This window comes from Oncorhynchus gorbuscha, linkage group LG25 (genome assembly GCF_021184085.1).
Source record: "Oncorhynchus gorbuscha isolate QuinsamMale2020 ecotype Even-year linkage group LG25, OgorEven_v1.0, whole genome shotgun sequence".
Classification (NCBI taxonomy): Eukaryota; Metazoa; Chordata; class Actinopteri; order Salmoniformes; family Salmonidae; genus Oncorhynchus; species Oncorhynchus gorbuscha.
In genome coordinates, this window is record NC_060197.1 from 33,449,560 (window position 1) to 33,468,245 (window position 18,686).

General features: G+C 42.4%; 1 protein-coding gene across 21 annotated transcripts in view; it reads left to right on the forward strand.

The window, feature by feature from the left end:
- LOC124014436 (receptor-type tyrosine-protein phosphatase delta-like) overlaps nucleotides 1-18,686 on the forward strand; it is a 611,657-nt gene that overhangs the window by 522,384 nt on the left and 70,587 nt on the right. For 10 of the 21 annotated variants that reach the window (XM_046329399.1, XM_046329396.1, XM_046329395.1 and 7 more), the window contains exons 13-19: nucleotides 3,170-3,358; nucleotides 4,604-4,612; nucleotides 5,383-5,400; nucleotides 7,565-7,675; nucleotides 9,191-9,202; nucleotides 11,737-12,006; nucleotides 17,535-18,116. In XM_046329399.1, the coding sequence (XP_046185355.1) occupies nucleotides 3,170-3,358; nucleotides 4,604-4,612; nucleotides 5,383-5,400; nucleotides 7,565-7,675; nucleotides 9,191-9,202; nucleotides 11,737-12,006; nucleotides 17,535-18,116 (1,191 nt within the window). The remainder of the gene's footprint in view (nucleotides 1-3,169; nucleotides 3,359-4,603; nucleotides 4,613-5,382; nucleotides 5,401-7,564; nucleotides 7,676-9,190; nucleotides 9,203-11,736; nucleotides 12,007-17,534; nucleotides 18,117-18,686) is intronic. The other 11 variants (XM_046329400.1, XM_046329405.1, XM_046329417.1 and 8 more) reach the window with 5 other exon arrangements.

Sequence of the window (18,686 nt, forward strand, 5' to 3'; positions counted from 1 at the left end):
TCAGAGAACGGCACAATTATGATCTCCTGAACACATATTTGCCTCCTCAACCATACATTGTACTTTTATCCGACAATGATTTTTAGGCTGCACGGATTGTGACATCCCATTATGATATTCAACATGCGTCCTCCGAGGCATGCTCCTGGTTATTGTGTTTGAGCAGGTAGCTTTAGAAATCGACTGATTTTCCATTCGACCTTCGAACGGCCTGTGGAAAGCTCGGGAGAGGGAGATACCTCTCTCAATTAATTCCTCTCCTCCACCTCATCCTCCTCTCCCTCCCCTCAAACGAACACATCTTTCATTAGGCTGTTTCGTTAATGGTACTTTAACACAGAGGTGCATTCTATGAAAGAGAAATGTACCGTCCTTGTCTCTTTTCCGTGTGTTCTTTTTACTTGGGATCCAAAACCATTTCCTGTTATTTTGTGTCGTGTGGGCAACGGCTGTAACCAGTTGATTTAATGTCTCATTTGATGTATTAATCTGCAAAGCTTTTAAAGCATTCTTCTTGACCAGCTTTCTTAACTGAACTGCATACCCCTAAGTCATGAGAGGAGGTGTGCTTTGAAATAGTTTAGAAGTTAAACATATTTGTGAGAAACATGTTTGTTAGGCTCTCGAAATCTAAGTTATTTTAAACTTTTTTTTGTCATTCCTTTTAAAAATCAAAGTAAATCATTTGACTCGCTGTGTCACGCCCTGGTCTAAGTATTTTGTGTTTTCTTTATTATTTTGGTCAGGCCAGGGTGTGTCATGGGTTTATTTATGTGGTGTGTTTAGTATAGTTTTTTGGGGGATTGTGGTATAGTGGGGTTTTCTAGAAAAGTCTATGGTTGCCTGAAGTGGTTCTCAATCAGAGGCAGGTGTTTATCGTTGTCTCTGATTGGGAACCATATTTAGGCAGCCATATGCTTTGAGTGTTTGGTGGGTGATTGTTCCTTTCTCTGTGTGACTGTGTACCAGTATAGGCTGTTTTGGTTTTCGTGTTATGTTTTTGTATTGTTCGTGTTTATTCGTTATTAAACATGTATGAAAATGACCACGCTGCATTTCGGTCCGATCCTTGCTACACCTCTTCGTCAGAGGACGAGATAGAAGAAAACCGTGACACACTGGATTAGTTCAACAATATCATTTCATTGTCCCTATTTTAGACTTGGACTATCAGTATTAAAATTGATGGGCCTGCATGAGTATCCAACATTGACACAAGTTCAAGCCTTATCCGATAGCAAATCCATGCCTTTATTGGTGGTTAATTACCATACAATGAGAGAGCATGTTTTGTGGTGACTTATTTTTGTATAGCCTGAAGACTCCTTACTAAATAAAAGTGTAAGTTGTGTATTTGCTCAACACACTCTGTGACTCTTTCCCTCGCTCTCGCTCTCTCTCTCTCTCTCTCTCTCTCATTAGTTGCCTTGTGATCAGTTGAGAGAGTTGAGATTTCCATTTGTTTGCGGTGTGATGGATTGTAACTCAAGATGTTAATAGAGTACACATTAGCCAGTAGCGTCGCCCCAACAGGTAGCTCAATACGCCTCAATGGAACTAAAATGAGGTAGGATCACATATTCACGGTTGTGTGAGAGTGAGTCTCTTTATGTAGGATGAGGAAACATGATGCCAGCAAACTTTCAGATGGACCAACCCCCAGGCACACCTCATTTCTTTAATGGCTAATGATCGAGAAGAGGACACTTAACACCTTGGATTGAGGATGTATTCTAAACTGTGTGTTTGTCATGATGTATTGCTAATTACACTTAAAATAGTATTGCCTTATTAAAACCCATTTCCCCTTCCCTTAATTACTCTGAATCGCAAAGACTTGGCAATTCGTTTTAGCCACCCCAAAGACATTCTCCAAGTTCATTTTTTTTAGAAGTTGACTGTCAAACCTATATGAATATAAATAGAATGGCTTTCTATTTCTGCGCTTATGCCCTCATCCCCATTATTCACTCGTTAAAGTTAACCTTGGTTCAGGTTGGGACATTAACTTGAAGAGGGAAAGTTTTGAAGCTGAAAACTAAGTTCCTAATTTGTAATGAAGTCCAATTCTTAAAAAGGATGAACCCGCCACGGTATCCTCTCCTAGCAGATAACCAAAAGTATTGTTGGAAGGCAGCCACGACTGTTGTCAGCTGCACAGAGGCAGCGGCTGCTCAAATCTGTTTCCAGCCTGATGTGTGTCGCATGAAACTTTGATGAAGAGAGTGAGTCAAAATAGGTGGCTTTTGCGAGAGGGAAGGAAACATGAGCTAATTAGCCATATCGTGATGGGAAGAGTGAAGCTTTAAGGTGTGCTTCAGCCTCACTGGTATGCCAACCGCATTGGTTCTGTGTGTCATATTAGCGCTTTAGTGTTAACTTAACCAAGGTAAAGCAATAGCCATTTTGGATGGGATATGTGCCCCAGCGCTCTCTGTAAAAGCCTTCTCTCGCTGCGAAAGAGCGTCAGCTTCCTGCTAAGAGCCTCAAGGGCCAGAAAAGCTGATGTAGGCCTTTGATCGTCTTTGTTTTGTTAAACTGAATTTTCTTTTGCTCAGGAGAGGGCGCTGCATTAGTTATCTTGTCTTGCATCTCGAAGAACAGCGAGAGGAGCAGTCCCCCTTTCTGATAGCAGCACTTTGTAGCACAGGCAGAGGAAGAGACAGGTTTATGTGGCAGAGATCCATCCGATATGCAGTTGTACACATGCTGAGAAGGAGTACAAATACTCAAAACACACCCCAAGTGTCAACTGTCTGAAAAATCTGTTGTGTTTTGTGTCACATTTTTAGAATGCAGAGCCTTGCTGAAATTGTGACTAGTGGTTATGTAAATGTTCAATCTCAGTTTTCATGTTATTTGTATTATTTGAAGGTTTATGCAAAGTGTAACTCGGAATCAGAAAATAGTATTATGTCACTGAATAACTGTTTAGAACTTGACAATAGTATGAACGCAGTGCACGCATACACATCTCAATATGTCACTTTTCCTTGCTCGCTCGCTATCTCTCTCTCTCTCTCCCCCTCACACACACACATTCTTGTTGATTCTAATCTCCTATTGATTGTGATTATGTCTGCCCTCTTTCTCTGGCTCTCTCCCCCTCCTACTCCTCTCACTTGCACTCAATGTGCTCACAGCTATGGTTTCCTCTTGGTTTTCACAGAGGACCAACTGCCTGCTGGTTTCCCCACCATTGACATGGGCCCCCAGTTGAAAGTGGTAGAGCGAACTCGCACGGCCACCATGCTCTGTGCCGCCAGCGGCAACCCTGACCCAGACATCTCCTGGTTCAAAGATTTCCTGCCCGTCAACACCACCAACAACAATGGACGCATCAAGCAGCTCAGATCAGGTAGGGTGTCACTGCCGCCCCCGGATATAAACCGGGAGTACTCTTTTATATTTGCACCCCAATCCCTTCCGTTTCTGGTCTCTCGTTCTCCTCCTCCTCTTCTTCTTCTTCTTTGGCTTTGATATTAGTAGGTAATGGCATTGTTTCTACTGCTGCTTCCTCCTCCTCAACTGTGTGTGTCCTGGTGTGTCTCGTCTGTTCCTCCCACCCCTGCCTCCGGTTTTGTCATGGCTCTGTCGGTTATCTCCATGTTTGTTGCCGCTTCAGTCTGACTCTCTCATTGCTCACTGCTGTGACTGTTCTTCTGACGAGTTTCTTTTCTTTTGGTTTTTAGTTGATTCCCTTTGACTGCCCCGGTGCAGTGTTTGACGGATCCATTCTCTTCTTTTGATTTCCTCCGTTTTTATCACTTGATTTCACTTAAACGATTGATTAATATTCAACGTCGGGCTTCAGTCAGAACTTGCAAAGGAGCAGCCATGGTTTTTTTAGCAATTGAATTGCTTTCTAAGACAGCAAGAGAAAATTGACGAACGGGGTGAACAGGCAGACATTTAGACATTTTCCTTTCTAATTCTTTGTCCTTTTGGTTGTGATTTAACAACAAAATGTCCTTTCAAACTAACAGTTGTACTAAATCAGAAAAGAAAAGCTAACCTAACTTTGACGAAGGCAACTTTTCTTTCCGGAATGTTTTCCAGCCATAAGCAGCCACAGTAGTGTGTGAGATTTGTGTCTAGCTTTCCCAGTCCCTTGAGTCTCTCTGGATATACTCAATGCTTTTCCGCGTAGACTCCAACTTTCGCTTCCCTATGCTTGTGGCTTATTCCCAATATTTCCACATCCTGATCCCCTGAATATTCAAAGTTTCCTTTTGATATTGACATAGCATTAGAAATTGTATATGCTTATTGTTACTTAACTCGTAGTTTGGCTAGCAATATTTGCTAATAGCAAGCTGTTTAAGATTTCTCACTACTTCTGGTACACTTAGTCTTCTATGTTTGACCACCTGTCTTCCCAGATTCCACAGCTGTCCTTTGTTAAATTGTCTTGTTAACCCTCCTTTGCCTGTTGACAACAGAAACTGTGTAAATTAACACTTTTTTACGTGCGACTTTCATTCTCCTGTGACGTAGAGTTGATAAAGATTTAACTCTGACAAAAAAAAAACATGTAACTAAACCTAAGGAATATAATCATATTTTTATGCTGTCTTTCTTCTCTCCGTATTTAAATCTACAGAATCCTTTGGTAAGTGCTTAGTTCTGAAGCACACTTCACTCCCCACTAATTTTTCTTCATGTTATAACTATTAATAAAATGCATGGCATGCATTTTACTAACAGTTAGTGTAGACACAAAGATAACCCTAGTGGACACACATATACACCACCCCCCCACACAAAGTTTTCCTATAAGCCATACAGGCACCTTTTCAAGAGCACACACATTTCACCCAGCTTAAGCCCAATATATGCCATATCCACCACCTTTGTAATATAACCTACCTATCTATCCTCACTGTATCGTATCCTCTCACTCAATCACTCACCCACTCACCCACTTACCCACTCACTCAACCATGTAAAGCCTACTAGCATTATAGAGATTTAAGCAGATGTTTAACGATTACTATGAGGTCAAGCTAAAGGGTTCCAAGTCTCTTAAACGAGTCTCTTCCCTCTCATATTCCAACTCCTCCAAGCCTTCCAAAGTAGATGGTCTTCAGAAGCCATGCCACTTCCAAAATGGCTGCTCCCCTGAGGCACACCTCTGCACAAGTTCTCTGACCTTCTCTGACCTATGATACCTTCCTATGATGAATCCTGTCTTTTTTTAACCAATAGAGTAGAGTTCTCTTTCTATCTCTCTCTCTTTCTTCTTTCTCTTTCCTCTAGTACTCATTATTTACGTACTCTGATAAGTCTAATTTGATTCTTCTTCCAAAGCCCCCAGACTCTATCTTCTCGTACTAATGCTTCTTCTTTCTAATCTTATTTGCATTCATATTATCCACCCAGGTGGTACACCAATAAGAGGTAAGAGTGCTGAACTGACGTTCACAGAATGAACAAAGCAACTTCATTCTTGCTGTCGTCCCATCCATCCGCCCGTCCGCCTCCATTTTTGTCCTGTTTCCCGACTCCGAATCCCATTTAGTTCTCATTATCGACTTTCCTTTTTATTTGTCCTGTTCCGTTGACTTCATCCAATCTCCATTTTTTGTCTATGCTTTACTTCCTCCTTTGAATTTTGATTTGAAGAGCCTTTTTCAAAAAAACTCAGTTGTGATATGCTTGCTCTGGCTCAAAGAAGCATATCCAATGACAACTTATTTTTTTCGAACTCAAATTTTTATTTCATTTTTTGTTTAATTTTTGGCCATAGCGACTCATGTGTCCCTCTTTTTGTCCAACTAAAACAACCAAACATTTTTCCCCCTTAGCTGCTCTTGTTCAGCACTTAAATGATGCACAGATGCTGTGGAATCACGCAGGCATGCTGAAGACAACATTGCCTTTCCTCTGCTTTTTTCTCCCAAAGAACTCTTTCTGTCTTTGCAAGTCTATTTTTTTATTTCTTCTATTTGCTTTCCTCTCCTGTACCTTCTGTAAAAAAAAATATAAAAAGCCCAAACAACTACTTTTTTGATAAAGTTTCTCCCGGTGCTTTTTTCTCTTTCACCTATTTTTCTTACTTTTCTTGGGTTTGAAGGCTATTTTACTTTTTGACGTTTTTTTTATTCTTCAAGGTTTTGGGGAAGGCAAACAGTTGAGTCAGGCGAGGACCTGGCAGGTCCATTTTTGCCATTTGGGAGTTGGAGAGTGATTGATGCATAAGCCATTTTCCCCCTGGTCATATGACACCACACTGCGGATCCCATTGGTGGATTTTTATGGGTGTCTTTTGTAGCTTTCACAAGCTAACGCAGTCAGTGGTTGGTTGCCTTCTTGTCGGCTCAAGGCCACCATTTTGAATTTTGTCTTCTAATACAATTGCATTTTATTTTTCAGCTAAGGGTTGTCAAAAGGTTGTAAGTTGTGCCGACATACATTTCTTGCTCTTTGGAAAACATCTGCATGTCAAACATTTTGTGACAGAGGGTGATATATTTGTAATACGATATTATGATGAGTATTTTTTTAACATATCTCAGCGGCATTTTTCTGCCCCACGTTTTTTGTAAGTGCTGCATTTTTCTAACCAACTTTGACTGGATGAAGTCCTAAATCATTTGATTGATATTGGATCTGTGATTAAATATGCTAAAATTCATACCCAAATTTATTGTTTTAATGTTTTAATTGTCCTCCCTTGTTATGCTACTTTTGTATACTGTAAACCTCTTTTGTTTGATCCATGCTTCCTTGAAGCAGTTTCACTCATCCCCATATTGACAGTCCAGTGAAATGTTGTACATTGCAGGGCTTGCCCCTATCCCTCAAAGTCGAGCTATTCTATGACATATTTTAACACTGGCCTTAAAGTTGAGTGCCTTTTTAGACCCTGCAACATGTATGTAGGTTTGTTTGTATCCACTGAAGTCAATAATAAGGTAAATGTTAAATATTAAATATTTTTCCATGGTTGTTAATTAAAATGTCATTTTTTCTCCCTAAGATTTCTGTAGGTCTGATAATGTAGCAATTCGACTGCAACTATCCATGATTACTACAATTCAAATGTATTTTGTTAATAATCACAGAATAAACGGAATAAAGATGTCACACATTTAATACATCAGACCAGGGGAATGTTAGGGGAAAATCTGTCAAGTTACAAGAAGAATGCCTATTTGCTCAACAAATATGGTTGTGTTGGTCAATGTTAAAGTTAACTATCTTCTGTGAAAATGATCCCTACAGATACCAAAAATCCCTCTACGCTAGTTACAATGGTAGCCGATTTTACTCTGTACCCTCATCGATTAAAAAAAGAGCAAGTCTAGGAGTGATGGGGCCCCAATGACATGTTGGCCCCTGAGCAGTCTAAAAGTGCAAATCTAGGAGTGAGGGGGCCCCAATGACATGTTGGCCCCTGAACAGACTAAAAGAGCAAGTCTAGGAGTGAGGGGGCCCGAATGACATGTTGGCCCCTCAGCAGTTTTACAACAAGCACGATTTTTTTATGTTTGTCAACTCAATTCAAAATGGCAGACACTTAACCAATGGTGTCCGGCACATATCTTCTATTCCCACGCAGGGGCCCTCCAGATTGAGCAGAGCGAAGAGTCCGACCAGGGGAAGTACGAGTGCGTCGCCACTAACAACGATGGAACCCGCTATTCTGCCCCCGCCAATCTATATGTTAGAGGTAGGAAAGCAATGATCAAACAACAACGGTATTCATCTTTGGAAGAAAAACATTGAAGTGGTATATTATGTTACGGTATATTATAGTACAACTGGTGTTGAAACTGGGTAATTCTGGGTGCTGGAGTTACTGATCCAGTCCAGAGGTCCATGTCCAGTGAGGTACTTGTAAGTATGGCTGTTTTGTTCTATTAGACCTACCTGCACTGATTTGAACCTGTGTGTTCTGTTTTGTGTTTTTCTGTTCTGTTTCCTAAGTCTAACTCCAATGACTTGACTGCTTGGTGTGTTTACCTACTAATTTACTTTTACTCCTAAATGTACCTTGAGGGGAAATGGGTGGACAATCCCTCCACCAATCCCCTCTATTCATAGTAGCGGATCCTCTCTGATCTTTCTGTTTCTCTTCTCTTTTGAGCAACATTGGAAGGACACCTTTAACTCATCTCTCTTTGTCAATACAGTATTAAAAGTGCTGAGATTATATTAAATAATAATTGTATGTAGTTATCATTAAATCTTTCATTTTAACGCCTGGTTTAAAATTGCAACATCTTTACTGTCTATGCTCGTGTTGATAGCATCAGCACATACATGTATTTGCTAATTTTCTTCTAAGTGATAATTCATTGATAGGTAACACTATGTATTCTGGCTTTCATATCACCTTCTTGCGTTATTACAAATCTTTATTCCAATTGTCACAAACTGTCTATGTGAAAGTCACATTACATAGTTGAAGGCCAGTGGAATAAATGTTATTGTGTGTTTTTTTAAATAAATTCTCTACTGATAAAATGGAGGTTTTATGTGATGCCGTGTCCATTGTTACCTTTTCATATAGATCAGTTAAACGTAATGGATATTCTTTTTTTCATATTAAATGGAGTAGTTTTTCATCAATTTTGTATGAATATTTTCACTGGCAGCTGTAGGTATTCTTCTTTAAAAAAACTAAGATCTATGATTCTGTCCGAGCCTTGTGGTTTGCAGTGTCATCACGGATCATCAATTTAAAACACAATCAATGACAATATCTAGAATACTGAATAATGAACTAATTGATTTTGGAACAAACTTAAAGTGGATATTGACCAAATAAATGCATAGAGATATCTTTCTGGATATCATATTATTACTTTTTGTATTGCTCACCTTTTCAACATGCAGAACATTTGTATGTAAAACCCAACCTACCTATAGCATGTTAATCCTCGATATAAGCCAACCACATGACTGGGACAGGATTATATGATATGCAAAACATAGAAAATGATTTCAGCCCTCAAAATGCTTAACATATTTCATTGGTGCTACAGGACCTCTGCCCCTAAACGCGGGTGTGAGGGCACTGCAGCGGACTCCCTGTCCCCATGTGACAGGAAGTCCTTCACATTTTTTAAGTAGCAGTTTCAACGCCTTGAACATGGCCTTTTTACTCTCTCTGTGTCTCCCTTGTTTCCTTCTCCTTTCCTCATTTCATTGTGTTCTGCATCAAACCCCCTACATCCCTCAGAGCTGCGAGAAGGTTGGTGTGTTTTTACTTTTATACAAAACTGAAACTAAAGAAACTCATTTATTGCTACCGTCCAAAAACACAATTCTCAACAATACAAATCAAATACATTTTTCTCTCTCATTTTGTTCTCTTCTTGGTTTATTACCATTTATATTACCGATAGCCTTGTATTACTACTGTTGTTTCTGCTGAGTTTCTCAGTTCACCTTTTCCATGAAGAATGCCCTTGGTCTTGGCTACGATGCTTGACTGTCCAAAAAGTGGTGCATGTCGTGGGAGGAAATGTGCATCTTTGGGGCGGTGGGAGGGTGTGGGATAATATTTGCATCTTCGGGGAGTATTTGCATGGTGACCTGTTTATGCTCAAGCTAGAGATCACCCCCCCCACGCTCTCAGCCCCACCCCTACCCCTTGCCCATCGGTGTCCTTAGCTTGTCAGTGTTCCTGCTTGGTTACTCAGGCCAACGGCGTGACAATGGCAGGCGGCACAAAAAAGCTCAGGGGCAACATGAGCCGCAGCCCCGGAGGTGTCCTAAATCACTGCAGGCTCCTGGAATGAAGTGCTGCCATGCTCTGCGGCCTGCCTAGCTAAGACTGGATGCACATTTTCTCTCTGTTGCTCTTCATCATAGTCTCAGAGAAAGACATGTTTTAAAAGCTATAAGCTAAATTCCCCTTTGTTATAATCAGTGGCGAGGTTTAGCGCTCAGCTGTTAGCCTTGTGAGATGTACGCTGCCTCTGCAAAGGATTTTTCCTACAGAGGCTTTCATGAAAGAATGATGTATTTGGAGTATTAGCTGTAAGACTGGACAAATGTAATGATATTAAAATTAGTATGATAACATTATGTCATGGGGGAGCAGCATCCAATTGGATATTAATTAAATATGAAGCGAGTGAAAAGTTGTATTTAATAATGCAAGTAGTAGTTTCTGAGATTCCTTCTCTCTGGAGAGGCACAATCTGCTTAGCAGAATGTGCTGTATTAAATGTGATGGCGGTTGAACCCATTAGCTAATTCTACATGTAGATGCAGGCTTTTAGCTTTAGCAAACAATGCTATTAGCAAACAATGTTATTTTAGCTAGCCCTCAGTTTTATATCACATCACGTTAATGTATATTAATGACCACATACTGCGGGAAACCCCAATGGCTCTTGCCATTACATTAGTCAAGGCATTTTTGTGCCCCATATTTGAGAGGAGATTGTTTAATTTGAATTAAACGTGATTGGGACGATGGGAGTGTTTCACCCTTTATTAGTATGACCAAGGTTCACCGCCAAAGCACCTGAGTGATTAATCTTTCCAAGGTGCATGGAAGAGCAAACTGCATTCCCCAAATTCTGCCACCATTACGCATCTGCGTATCAAAGGAGATCGGCATATTGGGACTTATATTCATTCTGAGTAATATAAGCAGTAACACTGACTTCATTCCTTTAATCAAATTTCTCACTAGACATGTTTTAAAATCCAAACCCATTCCTCCTCTGTATCTGCCCCAGCCCCTGCCCCTTAAATATGCTTACCCTATATGGTGTGTTTCAATCGTATGTGGTTAACTAACTTAGTTAAACCTCAGAAAACGTTGTGATTCGTGTTGAGTTGCCTCTGCCTATCCCTGTCCTGTCCTGTCATACTGTTGCACTTCCCCTAATCTGTCCAGTGACACTGTAAATTTGTCCTGCCCTAGCAACTCTAGCTTAATAATAGCCAGTAGTGTTAATTTCCCAGAAACCCAACGCTGCCAGCCTAAACCTTACCTCCCTCCTGCCAGCCTAACTCTAACCGTCCTCCCCATGTTTGATATCTGTCTTTTTTTGTTACTATTTTTTCCCCCTCTCAATCCTCCTCTCTCCTTCCCATTCACCAAACATGGTTGCCTCTCTAAGCCAGCTATGTGCTTGTGTGCATGACAGAGAGTCACCATGACAAGCTCCAACCCTTTTACCTCATAATGGATGCTGTTTCTTTTCATTTTCTTTTCAATATCAAATTTGGACATGTTTTTTCTTGTTGTTTATACTCGGACATGGTTATTTTGGAATGTGTATCCACTTTTTTGATCTGAGAAGCAGAGTTGCACTCTATTCCATGCACCGTAGCTGGATGTGTTCCCACCACGGGCCGTAGTATGTGTGATGTGAGAATGTGACGCGGCACATTTACTTCACATCAACTGGAAGAACGCAGCATTGAAGTTGTTCTCTTGTACACTTCACTCTGCCATGCCGTCGACGCTCCAGTTCCTCTGTGCTGTTCTCTTTATGTCTGTATGGATGGTATCATTTGTGCATGGTGTTTGTGCAATCATTAGTCCGTAGCTAGTCCCATCTTTGAGGCCTGGACTGTGTTAAATATATTACATTAGATATAAAAGTTACATTTCGGGCAAGTTGTATTGTAAATGTAAATATTTTTGTTATCCGTCTCTATACTGTAAACTTATGAGTCTCTTTTTTTCTCGGGCCGTTGATGGGAAACCTTGGCCTTGTGCGGTTTGTACGAGTTGTTACCATTGCCTTTTGTCTTTTGCAGTGCGCCGGGTACCCCCGCGGTTCTCCATCCCGCCCACGGACAACGAGATCATGCCTGGAGGCAGTGTCAACATCACCTGTGTGGCGGTGGGCTCCCCTATGCCCTACGTCAAATGGATGCTGGGTGCCGAAGACCTGACGCCCGAGGACGACATGCCCATTGGACGAAACGTTTTGGAGCTCACTGACGTCCGCCAGTCGAACAACTATACCTGCGTGGCCATGTCCACTCTGGGGGTCATCGAGGCGGTAGCGCAGATCACAGTGAAAGGTAATGCACGTTTACTTCTTATAATAATATAATAATAATAATAATAATAATAATAAATAATAATAATATATGCCATTTAGCAGACGCTTTTATCCAAAGCGACTTACAGTCATGTGTGCATACATTCTACGTATGGGTGGTCCCGGGGATCGAACCCACTACCCTGGAGTTACAAGCGCCATGCTCTACCAACTGAGCTACAGAAGGACCGTATTCTGTCACGTATTGTTGGTCTCAGGAAGAGGGTTCCTAAAGCCTGGGATGTGTTGACGCCAGCCTCCGTCGATTAGATGCTAGATTGAGAATCAGTGAAAGGCTTATCTCACAACCAGGGGAGTTAAACGCCAGAGCTCTATATCCCTGTTGGTTGTGTGTGTGTGTGTGTGTGTGTGTGTGTGTGTGGGTGCGTGTGCGTGCGTGCGTGCGTGCTTGCAACATAGTGGGTATTGTTTGATCTTCTCAGTAGGCAGGGTACTTATCAGAGTGTAAGCATCTCCTCCAATGCATACCAGGGAGAGAGAGATTCCAGATTGTCGTCATCATGTACACACACCAACACACAGAAGTACACGCACACACACGCTTTGTTTCTCCCAGACATAACAGAGGGATATTAGTCACAATATAACCAAGGCTGCCAGGAACTTCCCCCAATGTTACAATTGAGATGGCATATAAAGAGAGTCCATCGCCCTCATATCTTTCGACTCGTGACACTGGTGTAGGTATTAAAGCAATAAATTAACCCACTACATTATTTAAGAGATACACTTTGGAATTCTCTGGTTAACAGAAGCTTCCAGGGCTTTTGGCCTTTTACCTGTTTAACAAGAGTTCAAATATGGTTATAATGCACTGATGTGGCATACTAATGCAAGGTAAAAAAAATGTATGCACTGAGTGTACAAAACATTAAGGACACGTTCCGAATATTGAGTTGCACTCCCCCCTTCTGCTCTCAGAACAGCCTCACTTCGTCTGGGGCTAACAACACCCGAGCCAATATATCCTCCAAACAGTGGCTTCTCTGGTATTATCACTTAATTATACCATGGCATTGTTGAATACTCCTTTCTGATTGGCTTGCATTATTTCCCTATAAAGCACAGTATATTTGCACGGTAGAATTCAATGGCTATAGTTAATTTTTACATGTTTTGTTTGAGTTGCTTTTGAAAGCAAAAGTCAAATAGATAACAGTATTGTTATTGTTAACCATGATTTTCACAATAGCAATCTAGGACTGATGGTATGGTTAGTTAAACTAGCAAGTCTGTTTGTTTCATACCACGGTAACTACTGTAGCTATCTAGTGAACTTGGTAGCTACGTCAGTGGATGTTGGATCCATTTCTACCGGCAAATGAACCCATTTCTAATGGCAAATGTGTTTTATTATAGCCATGGTATAAAACATCATTCCTTATTTTACATGTATTTTTATTTCACCTTTATTTAACCAGTTAGGCTGGTTGTTCTCATTTACGACTGCTACCTGGCCAAGATAAAGCAAAGCAGTTCGACACATACAAAAACACAGAGTTACACATGGAATAAACAAACATACAGTCAATAATACAGTAGAAAAAATCTATATACAGTGTGTGCAAATGAGGTAGGATAAGGGAGGTAAGGCAAAAAATAGGCCTTGGTGGCGAAGTAATTACAATATGGCAATTAAACACTGGAATGGTGGATGTGCTGAAGATGAATGTGCAAGCAGAGATACTGGGGTGCAAAGAAGCAAGATAAATAAATAAATACAGTATGGGGATGAGGTAGTTGGATGGGCTATTTACAGATGGGCTATGTACAGGTGCAGTGATCTGTGAGCTGCTCTGGCAGCTGGTGATAAAGCTGAGTGAGGGAGATATGAGTCTGGAGCCAGTTTTAGTGATTTTTGCAGTTACATTCCAGTCATTGGCAGCAGAGAACTGGAAGGAAAGGTGGCCAAAAGAGGAATTGGCTTTGGGGGTGACCAGTGAGATATATCTGCTGGAGCGCGTGCTACGAGTGGGTGCTGCTATGGTGATAAGTGAGCTGAGATGGGAGGGTGGGGCTTTACCTAGCAGAGATGTGTAGATGACCTGGAGCCAGTGGGTTTGGCGACGAGTAAAGCGAGGGCCAGCCAATGAGAGCGTACAGGTCACAGTGGTGGGTAGTATATGGGGCTTTGGTGACAAAACGGATGGCACTGTGATAGACTGCATCCAATTTGCTGAGTAGAGTGTTGGAGACTATTTTATAAATGAAATCGCCAAAGACGAGGATCGGTAGGATGGTCAGTTTTATGAGGGTATGTTTGGCAGCATGAGTGAAGGATGCTTTGTTGCGAAATAGGAAGCCGATTCTAAATTTAATTTTGGATTGGAGATGCTTAATGTGAGTCTGGAAGGAGAGTTTACAGTCTAACCAGACACCTAGGTATTTGTAGTTGTCCACATATTCTAAGTCAGAACCGTCCAGAGTAGTGATGCTGGATGGACTGGCGGGCAGGTGCGGGCAGCGATCGGTTGAAGAGCATGAATTTAGTTTTACTTGTATTTAAGAGCAGTTGGAGGCCACAGAAGGAAGAATTGTATGGCATTGAAGCTCGTCTGGAGGTTTGTTAACAGAGTGTCCAAAGAAGGACCAGATGTATACAGAATGGTGTCGTCTGCATAGAGGTGGATGAGAGAATCACCAGCAGCAACAGCGACATCTTTGATGTATACAGAGAAGAGAGTCGGCCGGAGGATTGAACCCTGTGCCACCCCCCATAGAGACTGCCAGAGGTTTGGACAACAGGCCCTCCGATTTGACACACTGAACTTTATCAGAGAAGTAGTTGGTGAACTAGGCGAGGCAATCATTTGAGAAACCAAGACTGTCGAGTCTGCCAATAAGAATGTGGTGATTGACAGAGTCGAAATCCTTGGCCAGGTCGATGAATACAGCTGCACAGTAATGTATCTTATCGATGGCGGTTATGATATTGTTTAGGACCTTGAGCGTGGTTGAGGTACACCCATGACCAGCTCTGAAACCAGATTGCATAGTGGAGAAGGTATGGTGGGATTCTAAATGGTCGGTAATCTGTTTGTGAACTTGGCTTTCGAAGACCTTAGAAAGGCAGGGTAGGATAGATATAGTTAGCTTTCCTAACTGCCTGTGTATATTGGTTCCTAACTTCCCTGAAAAGTTGCATATCACAGGGGCTATTCGATACTAATGCAGAACGCCACAGGATGTTTTTGTGCTGGTCAAGGGCAGTCAGGTCTGAAGAGAACCACCGGCCATATCTGTTCCTGGTTCTAATTTTTTTAATGGGGCATGCTTATTTAAGATGGTGAGGAAGGAACTTCTAAAGAATAACCAGGAATCCTCTACTGACAGGATGAGGTCAATATCCTTCCAGGATACCCGGGCCAGGTCAATTAGAAAGGCCTGCCCGCAGAAGTGATTTAGGGAGCGTTTGACAGTGATGAGGGGTGGTTGTTTGACCGCAGACAGTGAGGCAGTGATCGCTGAGATCTTGGTTGAAAACAGTAGAGGTGTATTTGGAGGGCAAGTTGGTTAGGATGATATCTATGAGGGTGCCCGTGTTTACAGATTTGGGGTTGTACCTGGTGGGTTCATTGATAATTTGTGTGAGACTGAGGGCATCAAGCTTGGATTGTAGGATGACCGGGGTGTTAAGCATGTCCCAGTTTAGGTCACCTAGCAGCATGAGCTCTGAAGATAGATGGGGGGCAATCAATTCACATATGGTGTCCAGGGCACAGCTGGGGGCAGAGGGTGGTCTATAACAAACGGCAACAGTGAGAGACTTGTTTCTGGAAAGGTGGATGTTTAGAAGTAGAAGCTCAAATTGTTTGGGTACAGACCTGGATGGTAAGACAGAACACTATCTCTGCAGTAGATTGCAACACTGCTCCCTTTGGCAGTTCTATCTTGTCGGAAAATGTTATAGATAGGGATGTACATTTCAGGGTTTTGGTGGTCTTCCAAAGCCAGGATTCAGACATGGCTAGGATATCCGCGTTGGCTAAAGCACTGAATAAAACAAATTTAGGGAGGAGGCTTCTAATGTTAACATGCATGAAACCAAGGCTTTTATGGTTACAGAAGTCAACAAATTAGAGCACCTGGGGAATAGGAGTGGAGCTAGGCACTGCAGGGCCTGGATTAACCTCTACATCACCAGAGGAGAAGTACGATAAGGGTACGGCTAAAGGCTATAAGAACTGGTCGTCTAGTATTTTAAAAGCAGGTTTCTGGGCGCAATAGAATAGATTCAAGGCATAATGTACAGACAGGTATGGTATGTTAGGATGTGAGTACATTGGAGGTAAGCCTAGGCATTGAGTAATGATGAGAGAGATATTGTCTCTAGAGACGTTTAAACCAGGTGATGTCACTGCATATGTGGGAGGTGGAACTAAATGGTTGGTTAAGGCATATTGAGCAGGGCTAGAGGCTCTACAGTGAAATAAGATAATAATCACTCAACAGGACAGTAATGGACAAGGCATATTGATATTACGGAGAGGCATGCGTTAGTGAGTGGTTGGGCTGGCTGGAGACATGGCGATTCAGACAGCTAGCAGGCCGGGGATAGCAAGCTAGCAGAAGGGCCTTAGAGGGATGTCGTGACGGAGGAAAGTCTGTTTTAGACTCCTTGTGCGGTGATGTCGATAGACCAGTCGTGATGGATTAGTAGGGTTCTGAGTAGCAGACGGGTCGAAGTCCAATTGGCAAAATAGGTATAGTGGCCAGCTAGCAGGCTAGCAGATGGGCATTCAGGGGACGTCGCGACGTAGGAGCCAGTTGAGTACACCCTCAAGCAGATTATGTCGGTAATCCAGTCGTAAAGGATCGTCGGGGTTCCATGCCCCGTACCGGCAGTAGAAGGGGTCCGGGTATTGTAACCCAGGAGTGGCTGATGGGCCTTTTCAGCTAGCCGGGAGATGGGCCAAGCATGAGCTAGCTCCAGGTTAATTGGTACTTGCTTTGGGACAGTGACATTAGCCAGTAGTAGTCACTCGGATTGCAGCTAGCTAGCTGCGATGATCCAGATGAAAAGGTTTAGCGCTTGCGATAGGAATCCGGGGATATGGAGAGAAAATAGGTCCGGTATGCTCTGGTTTGAATCGCGTTGTGGCGAGAGCTCTCCGAGCTAACGGTTAGCAGATGATCACTATCGGTGGGTAGCTGACTACTAGCTAGTAGCTTGTGAGCTGGCTAGCTGCTGTTGGGGGATTCTGGTTCGGAGGTAAATAAAAATACTTTAGAATAAAACAGAACCACACCACATTGGGTGAGGCGAGTTGCAGGAGAGTATTTTGAAGTTGAGGTTTAGAAAAATTGTTTTAACAGATATGTGAAGAAAAAGATAGATAAATAATTATACATGGGACACGGCAAGATGAAGGACAAAGACGTCTGACTGCTACACCATCTTCAATTGAAATACATAGAACGTATAGCCCCTCGTTGATTATCCCTTACATATATATATATATATATGTTATCTGTTTGTTTTTCCAGCATTGCCCAAGCCTCCCGGCATTCCCGTGGTGACGGAGCGCACGGCCACGAGCATCACGCTGACCTGGGACTCAGGCAACCCTGAGCCTGTCTCCTACTACATCATCCAGCACAAGTCCAAGTTTTCAGAGGACACATACAAGGAGATCGACGGCGTGGCCACCACTCGCTACAGCGTGGGCGGCCTCAGTCCTTACTCGGACTATGAGTTCCGGGTGCTGGCGGTGAACAACATCGGGCGTGGGCCACCCAGCGAGGACATCGAGGCCAAGACGGCTGAGCAAGCACCCAGCACGGCGCCCAGGCAGGTCAGGGGTCGTATGCTCAGCTCCACCACGGCTATTATCCACTGGGACGAACCAGAGGAGGCCAACGGGCAAATTATGGGCTACCGTGTCTACTACACCATGGACTCTGCACAGCAAGTCAACACATGGGAGAAGCAGATAGTGCGTGGTTCAAACTTCCTCACCATTCAGGGCCTCATCCCCAACAAGACCTATTACATTAAGGTCCTGGCCTACACGTCTGTGGGTGATGGACCTCTCTCTGCAGATCTCCAGATCATAGCCAAGACGGGAGGTAAGATTGTGTGTGGACCAAAGCCTTGAAATTGACAATTATGTTAACTGTATATGAGTTAGGCTATAAATCTTATAGGAACTGAAGATCCGCAATCTGTGAGTTATGAGTAAACAAACAAATCATCTAACTCTACAAGGGAGAGAATATCAACAGGCTAATTTGGCAGCCATGTGTCTTCTTGGGAAAGCACATTACTCACTCAGTCTTTTTAGTCAGATAAAAGTATCCTTGTTTCTGACCACAGCAGTAAACACATTTGAAATCTCTTTTTGGCACGCACTTGCTCTTGAGTGCCAAACAATTTTCATTTGGCATTCTGAATGACAAAAATCATAGTTTATTAAACATTATAAACTAGGTGGTTCAAGGCCTGAATGCTGATTGTCTGCCAGCCGTGGTATATCAGACCATATACCACGGGTATGACAAAACATTTATTTTTACTGCTCTAATTACGTTGGTAGCCAGTTTATAAAAGCAATAAGGCACCTCGGGGGTTTGTGGTATATTGCCAATATACCATGGCTAAGGGCTATAATAACTGCCCTTAGCTGTGGTATATTGGCC